This window comes from Diadema antillarum, unplaced genomic scaffold (genome assembly GCF_040938485.1).
Source record: "Diadema antillarum isolate AM-2024a unplaced genomic scaffold, OU_Dant_1.0 seq00000633_RagTag, whole genome shotgun sequence".
NCBI lineage: Eukaryota > Metazoa > Echinodermata > Echinoidea > Diadematoida > Diadematidae > Diadema > Diadema antillarum.
In genome coordinates this window covers 2,193,978-2,209,469 of record NW_027271550.1, presented here as the reverse complement: position 1 = coordinate 2,209,469, position 15,492 = coordinate 2,193,978, and the positions used below count along the sequence as shown (strand labels likewise).

Below are 15,492 nucleotides of genomic sequence, written 5' to 3'. Positions count from 1 at the left end.
TCCGGCAGTCCCACCTTCCGTGATATATAATTACTACAATAACTGCTTTGTGTAATGTCTATATATGTCCAGCAAGTATACGTCATTACCAAAACACTAAAAAAAAATGATGTTGTCAGAAAGTCGACCAGCATCAAACCATATCTGTCTATCATGTCAAAAGAACATGTTCACATCTTCTGTAGACAGCTGAGCTGCTACTGTATTTACGTACCTGTGCGCAAGGAGTTGATACATCCTGGCTATAATTATGTAACAGCCTAGCCCCTTCTTGCACACACACACACACACGCACTCACACATTCACCACTCACATACGCATTCACCTGTACACAGATTCACATATACACACACACTTCCACACACGCACACACTATTTAACACAGACTGAGACAGACAAACACATACGCACACACACATATTTTCCCAGCTTTTTTTTTTTCAATCAATCATAAAAGTATAAAGATATCAGATATAAAATGTCATGCCCATCACCATACAGAAATCCACTGAGTGAGTCAAGGATGAATATGCAATACATCCAGGTACATTGAATGAAATAGACAGTATGAAAGCACAACAAAAGCAAACTCCTCTCTCTCCTGCCCCCTTCTCTTACAAATGTTTTCCAATCCTCAATCCCAAGCTCAGTTTGGTGAACTATAGCAAATGATTTGGAATAACTTATCCTCACTTTAACAATTCTATAAACTCGAAACATTGTATCTCTTTTAATTAGATATTTCTCATTCCGCACATAGTGAAAATTAAAAGTATTGTTTTCTTTTTATTTTCACCCTCTGACGTTACCTACTTCGGTAGTAATGTAAGAAGCAAATCTAATTCAATTTTCATAAAGCGTGTGTTTTTTCAAAAAGAATTTTTCCCATTAGAGATTAAACGTTTTGTTTCCAACACCAGGAGTCGTTTGATATTGCTAAATCATATCTCTTTATAATTCATCCTCTCCGTAATATCAATTTGCGATGCATTATGCTCCTAAAATTTTCATTTCTCGCAGAAAAATTATGAATAAAGGCATCACACATACACTTGCACAGACAGACAGACAAACGGCATTACACACATAATCACACACACACAGCAGCTACCGCCTGACCTTTTCTGTTACTGCTCATCGGCATTACTAATCTTTACAGTCTGAGGTCACTTAAATTGGCAACGCAATGGAATGTCCACCTTAGATTTCTGTTGAAAAGTCATTTATCAACAAGTGTTTCGTCTTTGGCTGTTTAAGGGGGATAATCACATTTTCCCATTGTTGCGGTACTTGCATGGATCTTCATTAAAAGCAAAGTTTGTGGTAAACGGTGTGATGAATGGAGCGGTTTAGCTAAGTGAAAGCTTCTGCTTACCACAAACTTTGGAATATTTCAGAGAGGGTATGCACCTGCAGCTGAGGACGCACTTGTGGCAATTGATGGCGTGACTTCATGGATTGGGGCTGTTTTATTTTGATACAAAGGGTTTGATTCTCTCGTGGTTTACGTTTTATTTATTGTAAACCGTACACCATCTACTGAAGAGGTCACAGAGTAGTTCACGGCGTATCTTTTATTTCTATTTTTATTATCATTATTATTATTTTGGTTTCACAACGAATTCCCGGTGTGTGCACGCGGAGGTTGCGCGAAGGGCAGCTTAAATGCGCCCAGATATTATAGGTTTAAAAAAAATGGGGGGGGGGGGTAGGGTGCGGACGCTGCGCTGAACATTTTATTTGATTAATTAGATATGATGGAAGTCCTCGATTCAATATCGCTGCGTCTTTGTTCACTATACTCGTGCTTCCATCGACGGTGGCCTCGCGCGCTGTTGATTTTTTTTTTTATTTCCTTTTTTTTTGTGGCTCGTACAAAAGGCTGATGAAAATGCTTTCTCTCATGAATAGCTCCCCAGTGATTTGATGGCATGTTACTGTCATTGTGTGACTGCCGTATATCACCATGCTCAAGGATATTCCATAGTTTTATGTGATTGCATCAAGTATCCTGTTCGCGGTGCCATTCCTTGATGAGACTCAATTGATATCATGTGAAAATTAATGTCTCCGTTGACAATACCTCCATGCACACACCATTTGACAGAATTCAATACGCAGCGGGCAGCTGACATATAATATTATATGACAGCAAAAGTCGATTCATATATTGCCGAAATATCTCCACGAAAGAAAGACAGAAGACAAAATGGTAGACGAAGGAACTTTTCTGCATTTTTTTTCTTTTTGTGCAGTGCGACATATGACTTGTATCGAAGTCGCTATAGGTTCCTCAGAGAAGAGATGATTGAATGTCGTCAACTTTACATTGATGTATTGATATTGTTACATTGGTTGAATCAATTAAAGCTCCGATGTGTTGAACCGTTTTCTTCCCGAGGATAAGCTTAGACAATGATGAAGAATTAGTGAGCCTTACTGTGTGTTAGGAATAGCCCCTACGTTGCTGTTACTTTGTAGTCATGGCAACCATTCCGCGCAACTATTAATGCGGTGCACAGACGGGGGTTGATGAACTACCAATAGCTGACGCAGAGCCACGTGAAATGTATTATAACTTCATTTGCACTACTACCTTTCAGATATTACTACAAAATCTGATATCATTCTCGGTTGTGTTTGTTAGGGTAAATTCTGCTTTAATTCAGCAATTTAGAGTCTCTTCCCTCAACATTCATTATGGCGAAGAATATTCAATGCAGTGGATGATTTCGTCATTTGAAGCATCTGGTCTAATATCATGCCCTTGCATCTTCATCAAATATTTATGGCGAAAATACACCCCTCAGCTTTACCCTGTCTATATATCTATCTCTCCTTCTCTATCCCTCTGTTCCCTTCGGTCCTCTTGCTCCTCTTCGATATCCCTCATCTAGTCCATGATAACTCCCTTCAACTCTTCCGCTATCTCTTCTTCGATATCTCCTCCTCCAGTTCATTTATCTCTTCCGAGTCTCACAGTCAGAGTCGGGTGATACTCTCTGATGAAGATGCTCAAGAGCCGAAGATAATGGCAATCTTACTATACATCATTCCATTTACTCCGGTTTAATATCTTCCCTCATTGGCTGTGACGTATCGATTACATTGGGGAAAATCTCCTCGGTTACGTTACAATCCTTACCTTCATGCATCATCGTTCTTGAGGACTTTTATTTCTGGCAGGACGTATCAGCGACGTCCCGTTTCCTGATTGAATGACAATTTCTTATTCATCCTATTCTAACTTCACGTTTCAGCAACCTGCCAGTACCTCTGAATACATCGGATCTCAGTAATTTTGTTTTTGCTGGAGCGGAAAACCACTTATATACTACAAATTGGAAAGAAGATCTGCATGGAATATTTTGGTGACTTGACATGCTTGATTACAAAGTGCAAAACTCGAGAAAAGATACGACGTAACTCTAATGGGAAACCAACAATGACCTGACGGCACCTACTCAATTGCACAGCAAGCTGTAAAAATGTGATAAAATTCTCTTTATGGGGACTGGACAAGATGAAGAAAATTCATATAAGGAGAAAAAATTTATAGTGAATGGTATGATTGGGGAAAGGACTAATATTTCAAAACAAAGTCTTACGGATAGAAAGCAGCTAACTTCGATACGAAATGAAGTATTTCTTTTTGTTTGAGTAGCGTGGTTTGCACCTACATGCTTATAGAATATAAGTAAGTGACTGAGCACTACATATCCAAAAATAGTTACCATGACGCATGATTTTCACAGGAATTTTGTTCGAGCATCTACTATTATGATTCGTCACTCTGTGTTTAACGCAAAGGGGCTCAAAGTGTTAATGATTAACAGGAAAGGAAAGATAAAAAGGTAGCGGAAAAATGAGAAGAGAATGACATAAAATCAGAAAGAGAGAGAGAGGGTAGGGGAGACAGGGAAGGAGAGGGAAAGAATGCAGAGTGGAGAAATAAGTACGGAAGGAGAAGAAGGGTAAATAAGTGGTAGCTCTGAACTTTTCGCTGTACTTTGTGGGTATATCGTGATCATTTGGGCCGTAGAGTTTCCTGGCATCGCTGCAATAGAAACCGGATCCCTTCCTAAGCAGTAAAAATCGGTTGCTCTCAAATTTTTCCTCTCCACAATACCGTAACGTGTGGACCCTCCGGTCTGAATAACAGGCGAAACTATCATCTTTCCAGCGGCCCAGCCAATAAAAGATGAAACCTCTCGAGAATAAATAGAGATGGAATTCGAAGCCTCGGTCTTCTGCCTTCAAATGAAAACTGTTCACACACGACACGGTGGAGTGTGTGTGTGGGACTGACAGAGAATTAATTCTATCGGCATGCCAGAGCTCCCGCCAATCTTCATTCGCAGACGATTCATGATGTCAGGGGGGATTTGTTTTATGGGAAGGTCGAATTGGCGCCATACAGACAACTAATACCAGCAACATAAAACCAGATATATGTTGACTAACCTTAATTGCCGATTTAAGTCTTGACTTTTAATCTCTAAGATCACCACCCGTCATTACGAACAATATCACCAGTGAATATATCTGTGTTGGCGACGCTAATTCCATACAATATCAAAATGTATTCAAAAATTATATTTGGCCCAAATATTTGTTTATTCAATGAATGATTTATTAAATGACAATGTCACAAAGTCATGAATCAAGCAATTTGTGTGTGTGTTTTTTTGTGAAACCAAACGTAAGACGCGAGAAAATATTGCAAATCGAACAAACACATGAGACATTCATGTACAGGAAGCCTGACCTCGTGAAAGAAAATCAGACATGCATTTTAGTTTGAATACAAGAATACTAAATCATTTAATTGTAGGGTGATTTTCTAATTCACTGTTCAAAAGAAAAAAAAAGTTTAAAGAAAAAGAAGAGGAGGTTGAACCCCCCCCCCCCCCCCCAAGTATTGACCTCTTTATCCTTCTGGTAAGTCTGGTATGTAGTAAATGCCCACTGAAAAGTTGTGAGAATTGCTCTCAAAAGTGTTTTTGGGGACGTGAACCCTTGAGCTTCTCACTTTAATTTCTCTGTCCAAACAGTCTGAGCCATTTCAACCACTTACATCCGATGGAACATTCCTCATATCAGTCTATGCTACACGATGGCACTGTAAATCTTTTATGGATGTGAACAGAAACATATCAGCTACGACATGGGAATTTATCGTAGTGAAACTCGTTTATTTTTTGCCTCTGCTGTAATTTACGGCCAGTTCTGCATCCTTAGTTTCACCGTCTCGCTCAGTGTCTTGCTTTCCAATTTGTAAGGGAAGATTTGGTGATAGGGATACCTCGTCTTACCCCCTCGTCCTATCTTTCCATCAGCCCTAATTACGCTGATTGGGAGGGAGTTTTTGATTTACAGTTTCGCGAGCGTTTGATTTCAATCCAACGCGGAAGCATCGAATTGGCTTCAGTGCCGTCGTCTGTTGATGTGTGTATTTGTAGTGTGCATGTGTGTGTTTGAGTGTGTTAGGTCTGCGAGTCCCCCTCCTTTTTTTTTGTGGCGTCGCTATACTTGCTGAAAAAGTGACCTATCTTTTTTTAGATCAATAGATTCATACTATATAAGTCATTTCCGCCGCCAAAATATTCCCTTACTAAAGTCAAAATAAGATTTTCAGAGAAGACGTTAAATCTGTACTTCTTCATTTCTTGCAAGTTGTTAAGATTTCTTTTTTTTTAAGAGTTGGAACAGCTCTCAAAGGAGAGATGTTGTACGTATTTCTCGATTGATATTATGACATTGGTCTGTGAATGACAATATATGATGTGTATTTATGGTACAATGATATTTGACTCACGTGGGTTGCAACGCAACTCCATGTACAATTTGATGCTGAAAATAAAGCAAAATCATTTATATTCACATGATGATAATTGTCATGAGAGTATCATAAAAAATGCTGCCATAATACAAAGAAGTTATGGATTTAAAAAAAAAAAACTTGCCTACGACTGAGATGAAACGTGTTTAATTCCAATCTATTCATTAATATCAACGGCATCGCCTATGCTTTTACTACAGAGAAGTGCCTGTGTTTTTTTTTTTTGCAGTATGAAATTGACTATATCAAATTAGGGGGGGGGGGAGGAGGATTTTCAATGATGAGACTGCATTCTGCATCATTTTCGCAACCTCCCACCCACTCACTTTAAACTTATCCATTGATAGACCTGCATGGAACCTTACCCACCAATTGACAAACAAGGGCGCTTTAATGGCAAACTTCCTTCATGATACAGTTCATGGTTTTTACGAGGTCCATGCGCATTTTCATTCGCAAAAGCAAAGACATATGAGAACTGTCATTGTTTGTATCCTTGGATTTAATATAAACTTTTCTGCACCGCCCTATTTCACCTCGAGATTCGTTTTATGACCACCTTCTACCACTCCAAAGTACATCCTTAAGTCCGCTCTATTGGAGATGATCGAAAAGTGAGGTCCTGGCTAACCGGTGTTTGTCAAACAAAACGACGAAGTCTCGTTTAATCTTTGAATGCTTTGGATAGACATGTAGTGTTCTCTCGATAGAAGTAAATAAAAAAAAATGTCTCTACGTATTGAACATGTTGAAGACGTATATCTCCTCAGTTCCCTCAAGTATAATCAGCTAAACATTGGGTTATCTGATGCATTTCTATACTAACAAAGATAGTGGACGAATCTCATGATCTTAGGTGGCTAAAAGAACGTGTGAAAGGAAATATATCTCGTGCATAATTTGCCATTGTTTTGAATAAGTAATATACTCATCATTGCCAGCAAAATTGCCGCAAACTTTGTTGGTTTTAACTAAAACACATTAAATCAGCGACCATGCATGTGTACGTATCTTCTATATTATCATGTTATGTTCTGTTGAAGGGAAAATAGATTTGCAAAGTAGATTGAATCGATTTAACTTGAACTGAATTAAATTGAATGAAGATAAATATTTGATATTTGTTACAATTTCTGTGACGAGAGAGAGAGAGAGAGCGAGAGAGAGAGAGAGACAGAGAGACAGAGAGAGCATTCTCCAAAACAGTTATCTGATAATGCAACTCAACGTAAAGATGCTAGACAAAATAAGCTAGGGATTTAGAAATACTCTACCAGTTACCCTCAGTAAAAAGCAAATAATAATAAATAACTAGAAATGTCGCTATGGCGACTGGTATGCCTCCGCCATACTGCATGATTCTCCTAATAGGTCTATAGTACATGTGGACAATGTGTGATTACATTTTCACAAAATTGGCAAAATATTAAAACGACATGTCTGTCACAAATGTATCGAATGTTCACCTTCCTTGACCTATGTTTAATTGGATGAATAGGAGAGCATGTATTTGGGGATTTAAGAACTTTAACTTCGACTTTGACCCTTTCATAAGTTTACGCACTTGAGTAATTTTCAAGGTATGGGAAAAAAGTGCAATTTCTGTGTTGAACAGTAAATTGTTATCATTTTCATCTGGCCTTTGATTCATAAGAGAATCACTGTCAGGCAGGTATACATAAATATATACTAAGTTTAAAGATAACTTGAGCCACTTCCGAGATATGGAGAAAGAAGTAAGTTCAGCACTTTCACTTGATCTTTGACCTTTTGACCTTTGACCTTCTTGGCAAAAAAAAAAGAAATCCCAGAGAATCTCTAATGGGTTATACATGCATACATCAAGTTTGAAAAAAATAATCCTGCTGGCATTGCATAAATATAAGGAAAATAGTACAATTTTGAAGTATTGCCCTTGACCTTTGACCCCTGACCTTTGATCCCATGAACCCCAAATTCCAAAGATAACCACTGCCAGTCAGTACATGCATATATATTTTGTTCCATAAAGATACCTTGAACAATTTCCAAGATAAGAGAAAAAAGTGAAATTTTAACATTTTACTTGACCTTTTGACCTTTGACCTTTTGACCTCATGACCCCAAACTTTCACCAGAGAATCTTAATTGGGTAATACATGTATACACTAAGTTTCAAGAAAATATCTTCAGGGATTGCATAGATATGCGGGAAATAGTGAAATTTTAAGCATTTGACCTTGACCTTTTGACCTTTGACCTTGAGCATGTGCACCCAAAAGTTGATAGGCACAACTTCATCCCCTAATACACATACATGCCAAGTTTCATTAGGATACCTCAAAAGGTTTTGATAGTTACCCTGTCCACAAAATTCATTACAGACGGACGGAAGGACGGACGGACGGACAACCCGAAAACATAATGCCTCCGGCACCACTTCGTGGCGGAGGCATAAAAATTAACAAAAATGCAGAATTATTTTGTAAGGCAGTGACAAATACCTCAAGAAAGATTTGGCGCTTTTTTTTCAAATTTCTTGTATTATCCAACAAGCGCAATTGAATATGTAATATATGCAGTTTAGATTTGAATTTCGCTACACAATTCTAAGAATCAGTTAATGTAAATTTGATTAAGATTCTCACATATTCATGAATTAATCAATCATTATTAAGTTGTAACATTAACTGTGAATTTCATTTCATCCATTTAATTCTATCATTGTAGTCAATTAGTAGCGCGTGAATTTGTATTGTTATTACCTTGTGCAGCCTGTAATTGTGTGATCGCCACGTAGCCAACTATAGGATGCCCCTCTTCGCTTCGTCCCAAATGGACCTGGAAAAGTAAACGAAAAGACGAATTCTGCTCAATATAAAGTGAGAAGTGTTACTGGAGGAATATGAAACATTCTAGAAATCAGAGAGGACATAACATATATAGCAAAGCAGACGAATCCATGGCAAGAAGAAAGGGAAAAAAAATACGGGAGACATTTTAAAAATGCGTGGTACTGCAAGTTTCGCCTTAATAGGGGATAGAAGCAGTGGCTTTCCTACTTTTCTGAGCAAATTTCAAACATTTGAAGGTCCGAATTCATCATTCAATCAAAATCAGGCTTCGTGTTGCTGTTGCTGTTGAACCGTTAGGTAATAAACTCTGTACCTCTGTTGTACAATGTCCTCTCGATTCGAAGAACAAGAAGGGAAAATGGAGCTTGTCATAAAATCAGAGTTTAGAAACATTCATTTCTTTCTCTCTGTCTTCAATTTTGAGAAAGTGCAATGAAATGACGGCTTATATGCCAAAAGAAAAAAAAATCACCCAAACAAAATAGCCGGAAAATATACACACGTAGAAACACTCTTGATTTACATCGAGAGGACAGGCCTAATATTACACACTGGAAGAAATTTTTGCTGTTTGATTCGCTCGCCGGACCAATTGTAATCTGGAAAGAGAGACTGTGCCTCTGTATATAAGATGATTGATGAGCCGTGGTAGGTCACGTGATGATATCTGCATCGGGAGTCGTCTTTTCGAATCACACCATATCTTAAACAGCACCACAGCTGGAGCGGTCTGGCAAGCAAGGAGAAAGTCTAAATTTAGTTTTAAGCCGTCGGGACAACATTAGATATGTCCCAGCTGCTGACGTCACAATCAGTGATCATGTGAAGAGGCGTATCCTTCCCCCCGTATTTATTTCCCACGTCGCCGGGATTCCCGTGATATGTTTGACCGACTTTCCACTTCTCTCTGACTTTTTCCCCTTTTGTGGGACGTGTTTAAGTAGGAAACTCAACCGTCTTCTCGTGTTTGTGACAGATATACGGGAGCTAAGATTAAGCGTACAGTGGCCCACGCCAAAAATAATTGGTCACCGGTTTGGCGACACTTCGGATTAAAAAAGAAGAATTTACCTGAGGAACTTTGATTACACTTGAAATTAATCACCAAACAAAACAAACTTTGATTGTGAGAAGGAGTGACAATGTTAAGAACAAACTAAAAGAAGAAAGGTCATCGAGGGTGCACTAACTCGCAAAAAAAAAAAAATAGCTAAAGGAGAAGTGCAACTTGCGTTAGGTAAAAATAATCTCGATGTAGACACCTGTCGACCCCTTACCCTCCCCTCATCTTCTCCATTACCTGCAGAGTGCATCATTCCATTCCGCAGCGGCTTTTGCCTATACGTATACCGCACAAGTTCTATTGCAATTCATAAAATACCAAATTGCAACCTGGAAATGCAATTTGCAGTCGGGTAATTGCAATTCTGTTGACGAAAGCGTCAGGAAATCAAATCATAAAGTGTGCGAAGAATCAGGCCGAGGACCAAAGTTATGCAGCCAATAAACCCAGAAGTCGCTTCGCCTGTCAGGCTAGCCTTTCGTGGGAGACCAAAAGAGAAAACAACAACACACAACAACAACAACCAAACCCATTGCGTGGAAAAGAGTCTCCAAGACATACTCTGCCATCTAGATTACTTCTTCTTAATTTTTTCCTGCATATTCTGATGGTATTTCTGTCTTCCTAGGAATAAACCACCTGTCAATATCTGGCAGCTGTGGAGTCGATTGCCAGATGCGTAAGACATTTCAAACTCTACTGTTTCAGCCGGCAATCATATTGAACTTCGTACATATTTGACACATGTCACTTTCTATCAGAGAAAGGAACACTAGTCTTGCATACTTATTCAAGGGTAGACTTGATGATTCTGTGAATGATTTCATTAAAAATTATGTCAGTATCATCCTTTTAAATGTCCTATTCCTCCGCTCTCTTTCTTATTCCTCAGTTTCATTTTATCACAATTATTGCTATCGCATTATCATATCAATGATTTTGTCATTACCATCACTATATTTTCATAAGATATTATCATCGTTATCATTATAACATAAAATCATAATCATCATCATACTTGACTTGAGAAATTATGCCATTTTAGTGTATTCGGCAAGGATTCATTACAATGCTTACCAAAAAAAAAAAAATCGAGCAAAAATCGAACTAAATAAATCGGAAGACCATTAACCGTTCAATATTTCTAAATTCACCTTGAAGCGCGCATTCTCATTCAGGGAGAAGCCCAGTCACCTTCGAAAAATCCTCTCTGATCACTTACCAACCTTTCGAACAAAATTTCCACCCATGCTCTCCCCTCTCCTCTCTCCCCCTCCCTTCTCCTCTTCTCTAACTGCAGCCTTAAATTCCCTCAAAATGTCAAAACAGTTCGACGCCTCTGCGTCCAACACACATACACGACGTATTCCCTGTAGCCTGTAGCGTCACACGTTGTCGCTCGGTGGCTGGCGAGCGGTCTCTCATCTTTGTTTTTTCTACTCCCACCCCTAGAAAGGCAATCCTTGCGACCACATTTTGGCGCCTTTTATCCTGGCAGCGGCGTATCGAATATCTCGGTCTGGCTTCCTGGTTTTCTTGCAGAAGCTTTCAGGCCGAGCACAAAATATTTCTGGCAATGCTGAAATGCTAATTGTATGTTTTATATTTTGTACATATAATGATGACTTGTACGTGTACGTGTGTGTGTGTGTGTGTGTGTGTGTGTGTGTGTGTGTGTGTGTGTGTGCAAATCAAAGGAATCCTATCAAGCGTATGCTATCAATTTGAAGAGGCATTCCAGACAATTTAATTTCACATTATGTAGACCATAAATCGATATAGTGCCATCTATAGATTTGCGGAATTTATTATGGTCATTGAGCAGATAAATCCATACTTTTTAAAATCCGAAACATGATACACTGAATAATGATGGTGACATAGAGGCTCACACATTCCATTATAAAGTAGCAATGTAATTCAATTACAACATCACTTGCTCTGTTCAACAATTTCATCTGTCTAAAATTTATGCATGATTTCTTCTTTTGTTCTGCTTCCTTGAGCATCCAGATGCATTCTTATGTGAAGCTGCAATGTCATCATCTTCGTTCATTGTAGTTTGTTATGAATTTTGAAAACATTTCAATTCCTCATCCTACAATCACTGTCAATTTTAAAACTCTGTACCCAGTATAACCAATGTATTGATGTTCAAACGGGAAAAAAGTCTAAAAATCATTTGGAGGTCTCCTTTAATATACCTACAATACACCGTGAGGAAAGTTAACGCCATTGTGTTTATCTTACATGTATGCATACGCTTCTTAACAACCCCGTCAGTTACTTGCATGCAGTTGGCTCATGATGGCTAATCTCTTCTACATGGAAGAGCATAAGATACAAGGCCACCACTTCGTAAGTAGCCTCTGTTTTTTATGGTTTTCTTGACATCATGTTTCAATCACTCAGTTAATTTCACTTTTTAAACGAACATATTTGGCTGGCAAGAAACAAATTTGTAAAATGAAAATCGGACATCAGACATTCAGAGATGTCATAGCACTGAACCACCTGTGAAAAAAAAGATCCAAAAGACAAACTTAACTAAATAATAAACTTATAGTAACAAGTGAAAATGAGAAAGAACTCGAAACAACCCCCGTTTGCGTATCAGCCTTTGAGTATACCTAGTTACAAATATGTCTGAAGGTCCTAATAAGTCCTGCTTGGCCTATTTCACTGCATGTTTTTTGGTCATCATCATTTATAAATTTATTGAAAATTGCCACACACCTCACACTTCTTCCTAAGGCATGCATAGAGCACATTGCAAAATTAAGATCGATACGCTTTCAGATTGAATTCCAAGCTCTTTGAAGGATTTTTGCAGATTGAAGATCGATTTACATTGTATAGTGGGTATCTATTCTTATCCGGGACACAGCCAACAATTTAGGACTACTTTCTAAAAGGAATTTGCAGTAATAGGAATTGCGCACTAGGAATTGCTTTTGACTGGTAATTGATTCTTGGCCAAGGGAACATCATGGCAACAGAAATCAAGTTGAAATGGACATGACTAATGGAAAGGGCTTTATGATATTGGCTCTCACAATAAGTGTCTCATAATCGCTCTCACGCGGACTGCTTGGGTTGGCTTAGACCTTCGTAATCATTGTTTCTCATTAAAGGTAAAATGTGTGAATTTTAATGTAATGAGATGAAAAAACGAAGAGGGGTTTATCAAGTTGATCAAAACAGAGATTCTACGAATCATGTATGATATACACACTCATGTGGTCATAATCTTTTTTCATTGATCATTATGTAAGAATCCAGCATAATGATGTATTTGGACTAAGAGACGGCAGACACTAACCTTTATACTTTAATATAATAATAATAATAATAATAATATATCAATTTATAAAGCGCAAAACCTATAGACATATATTCTTCTGCGCTGCAAAAGCTTCTGATGTGCTTGATAATAACGAACAGTTAAATGAAAAGATGTGTTTGCGTCGTGATTTAAAGACTGCTACTGTTGGGGATTTCCGGACTTCTAATGTTAGATCATTCCAGAGTTTGGGAGCTGCACAGGCAAATGCTCTCTCTCCCAATGTTACTTTTGTTTTACATGTTGGAATCTGTAAAAGAAGAGTGTCCTTAGAACTGCGCAAATTATGAGTATGTCGATGATTGACCGAATGCGATGCTTTGTAGCAGTATTGCAATAAATTTATTATGATAATCATTCCACTTTTATAACGATGAATCGAAACGCTGGCCCATATGTTAACATCCTGAAGTGAGTACTTAGATAGCACTTATCTTTCATTTTTTTTTTTACTAAAAAGTGTAAAGAAGCCATCACAACGGTAGTGATCCCTTTTCAATTGAAAGTCACGCTTATGTAAGTTTGGACCGACGAGTTGAGTGTCAATTCTTGTTCATGCTTTTTCACAAATCTGAATATCTTGTATATGAGAGCTAAATCCTTTAATGGGGTCAGCCTACCGCTGTGACAAAGTGTGATTGACGAATATTATCAGTTATCTAGGAACGCACTCACCACTAATTGCTCCGCAGGTCGAAGAAAATTGACTGACACCTGCTGGGCGTATCTTCCCTGAGTTTACACTTAATGCCAGGAACATCGGCAGTGAAGAGAGTGCTGACTAGCCTTACATTATAGTGATTTTGAATTATCCGTAATGATTTGCATAACGTGAACTGACTAGACATAGGACAGTGAATGTTTTTTAGAAGTTTCTTTTTTACCTCAATCGTATTCATTGGCATCTAGTCTCTTCTTTGCCATGTTTGCAGGTAGACATTACTTTAAGCAAGCTTATAACACACACTTACAAATTAAATACAGTAAACTCAAGAGCTTATGAGGACCATTATTATCACAGGTAATTAAGCTTTAGTAAGGAGATGACGATGCGTTTGCAATGGGTGTGCGTTTGTGTATGTGTGGGTGGGTGGGTCTATGTGCATGGGGGATGTATGTAAGTGAATAAAAGGACAATCATGAACAGAGAGAGAGGGGGATAGCATGAGAGAAGCAAGTACCTGAAATATTACGATACGTGACCTGTGTAAAACAATCTAGGTTTGCTAGGTGGGCCTCACAGGCACTCCCAGCTTCACAGACAATGACGAAGATTGGTATTGGCGCAAAATGGCCTACTGGCACATTTACTTTGCATGCATCGCGGCTAAAGAGTAACTCAAGTGTTTTGTTGCCATGGAGTTGATGTGCTAATGATGAAAGTGGACTACTGGTGGCAGTTCTGTGTCAAACAAACAGTTTTTTCTCGTAAAAGATTTATATGCCATGCTAAGAAAGAAATAATGACTACCTAAGAAAGAGGAAAATGTATAATGTTCTTACTCACATTATGAACAACCCTTCGGATCGCACCATGAACCAACTACGAAAAGCGGAGTGCTCTTGTTGTGTTAATATCGTATTAATCTGCCTTGTTAGACAGAGTTAGACATAATCTCCAAACAAAGTTAAGAAATAATTATGTTCCCACGTTTATTAACACATATTTTCTAACATCCCCCCACCCCTCATAGCCAGCATACTGGAACACTTCGATCCTGGGTCGCGCGACCCCCTTGCTCACCAATATTGTTCTTATAACAGCGAACTTTATGAGCGTATATTAGACTAACATTGCCGTCTTACCCCACTCAAGTTAGCACGCGCTAAGATTGATCTCTCTTGACACCGCACATCACTTTTCATTAGACTAAATGTGTGTGCAGAGCCAAACGGGTTTTGCAGGCGCCCGTACGTAAAAATCCATACAGAGCTTTCTGCTCAAACCACCGCCTCCCTTGTCATACAGACGTTGAATAGCGGGTAGTCATGTTTAAAGGGAATCGTCTGCCAAGAAGTGCCTTGGCCTTGGACATCTTGTATTGCTTTGATTGAGAATGTTGAGGTTTCAAACTACGGTAATGTCATGGTTTCCAATCATGATGCACTATTTGATTATGATCAAACTCTTTTAGGTTGAATCATTGTCGTGTTCATTTCTTTATTTTGACCGACATCTTCCTTATCAATGGACTAGCATCTTCAGCCATGTTTTTGCAACATTTCGCTTTTTGCAACAATTCGTTCTTCTTTTGTATTTTCTCACTACTCTGCCAATACTCTTCGAATTCCTTGTGCTTGATCACGTCAATCCCCAATTACGCATACTACATTTTGATTGATAAATGATGATTATGTCATATGCGCATCTGCTATATATATATATATATATATATATATATATATATA

General features: G+C 38.4%; 1 protein-coding gene across 1 annotated transcript in view; it reads right to left on the bottom strand.

Annotated features, from left to right (window-relative positions):
* LOC139736228 (sphingomyelin phosphodiesterase 3-like) overlaps positions 1-15,492 on the bottom strand; it is a 103,531-nt gene that overhangs the window by 36,945 nt on the left and 51,094 nt on the right. The window contains exon 2 of the mRNA XM_071646960.1: positions 8,588-8,663. Within this exon, the coding sequence (XP_071503061.1) occupies positions 8,588-8,663 (76 nt within the window). The remainder of the gene's footprint in view (positions 1-8,587; positions 8,664-15,492) is intronic.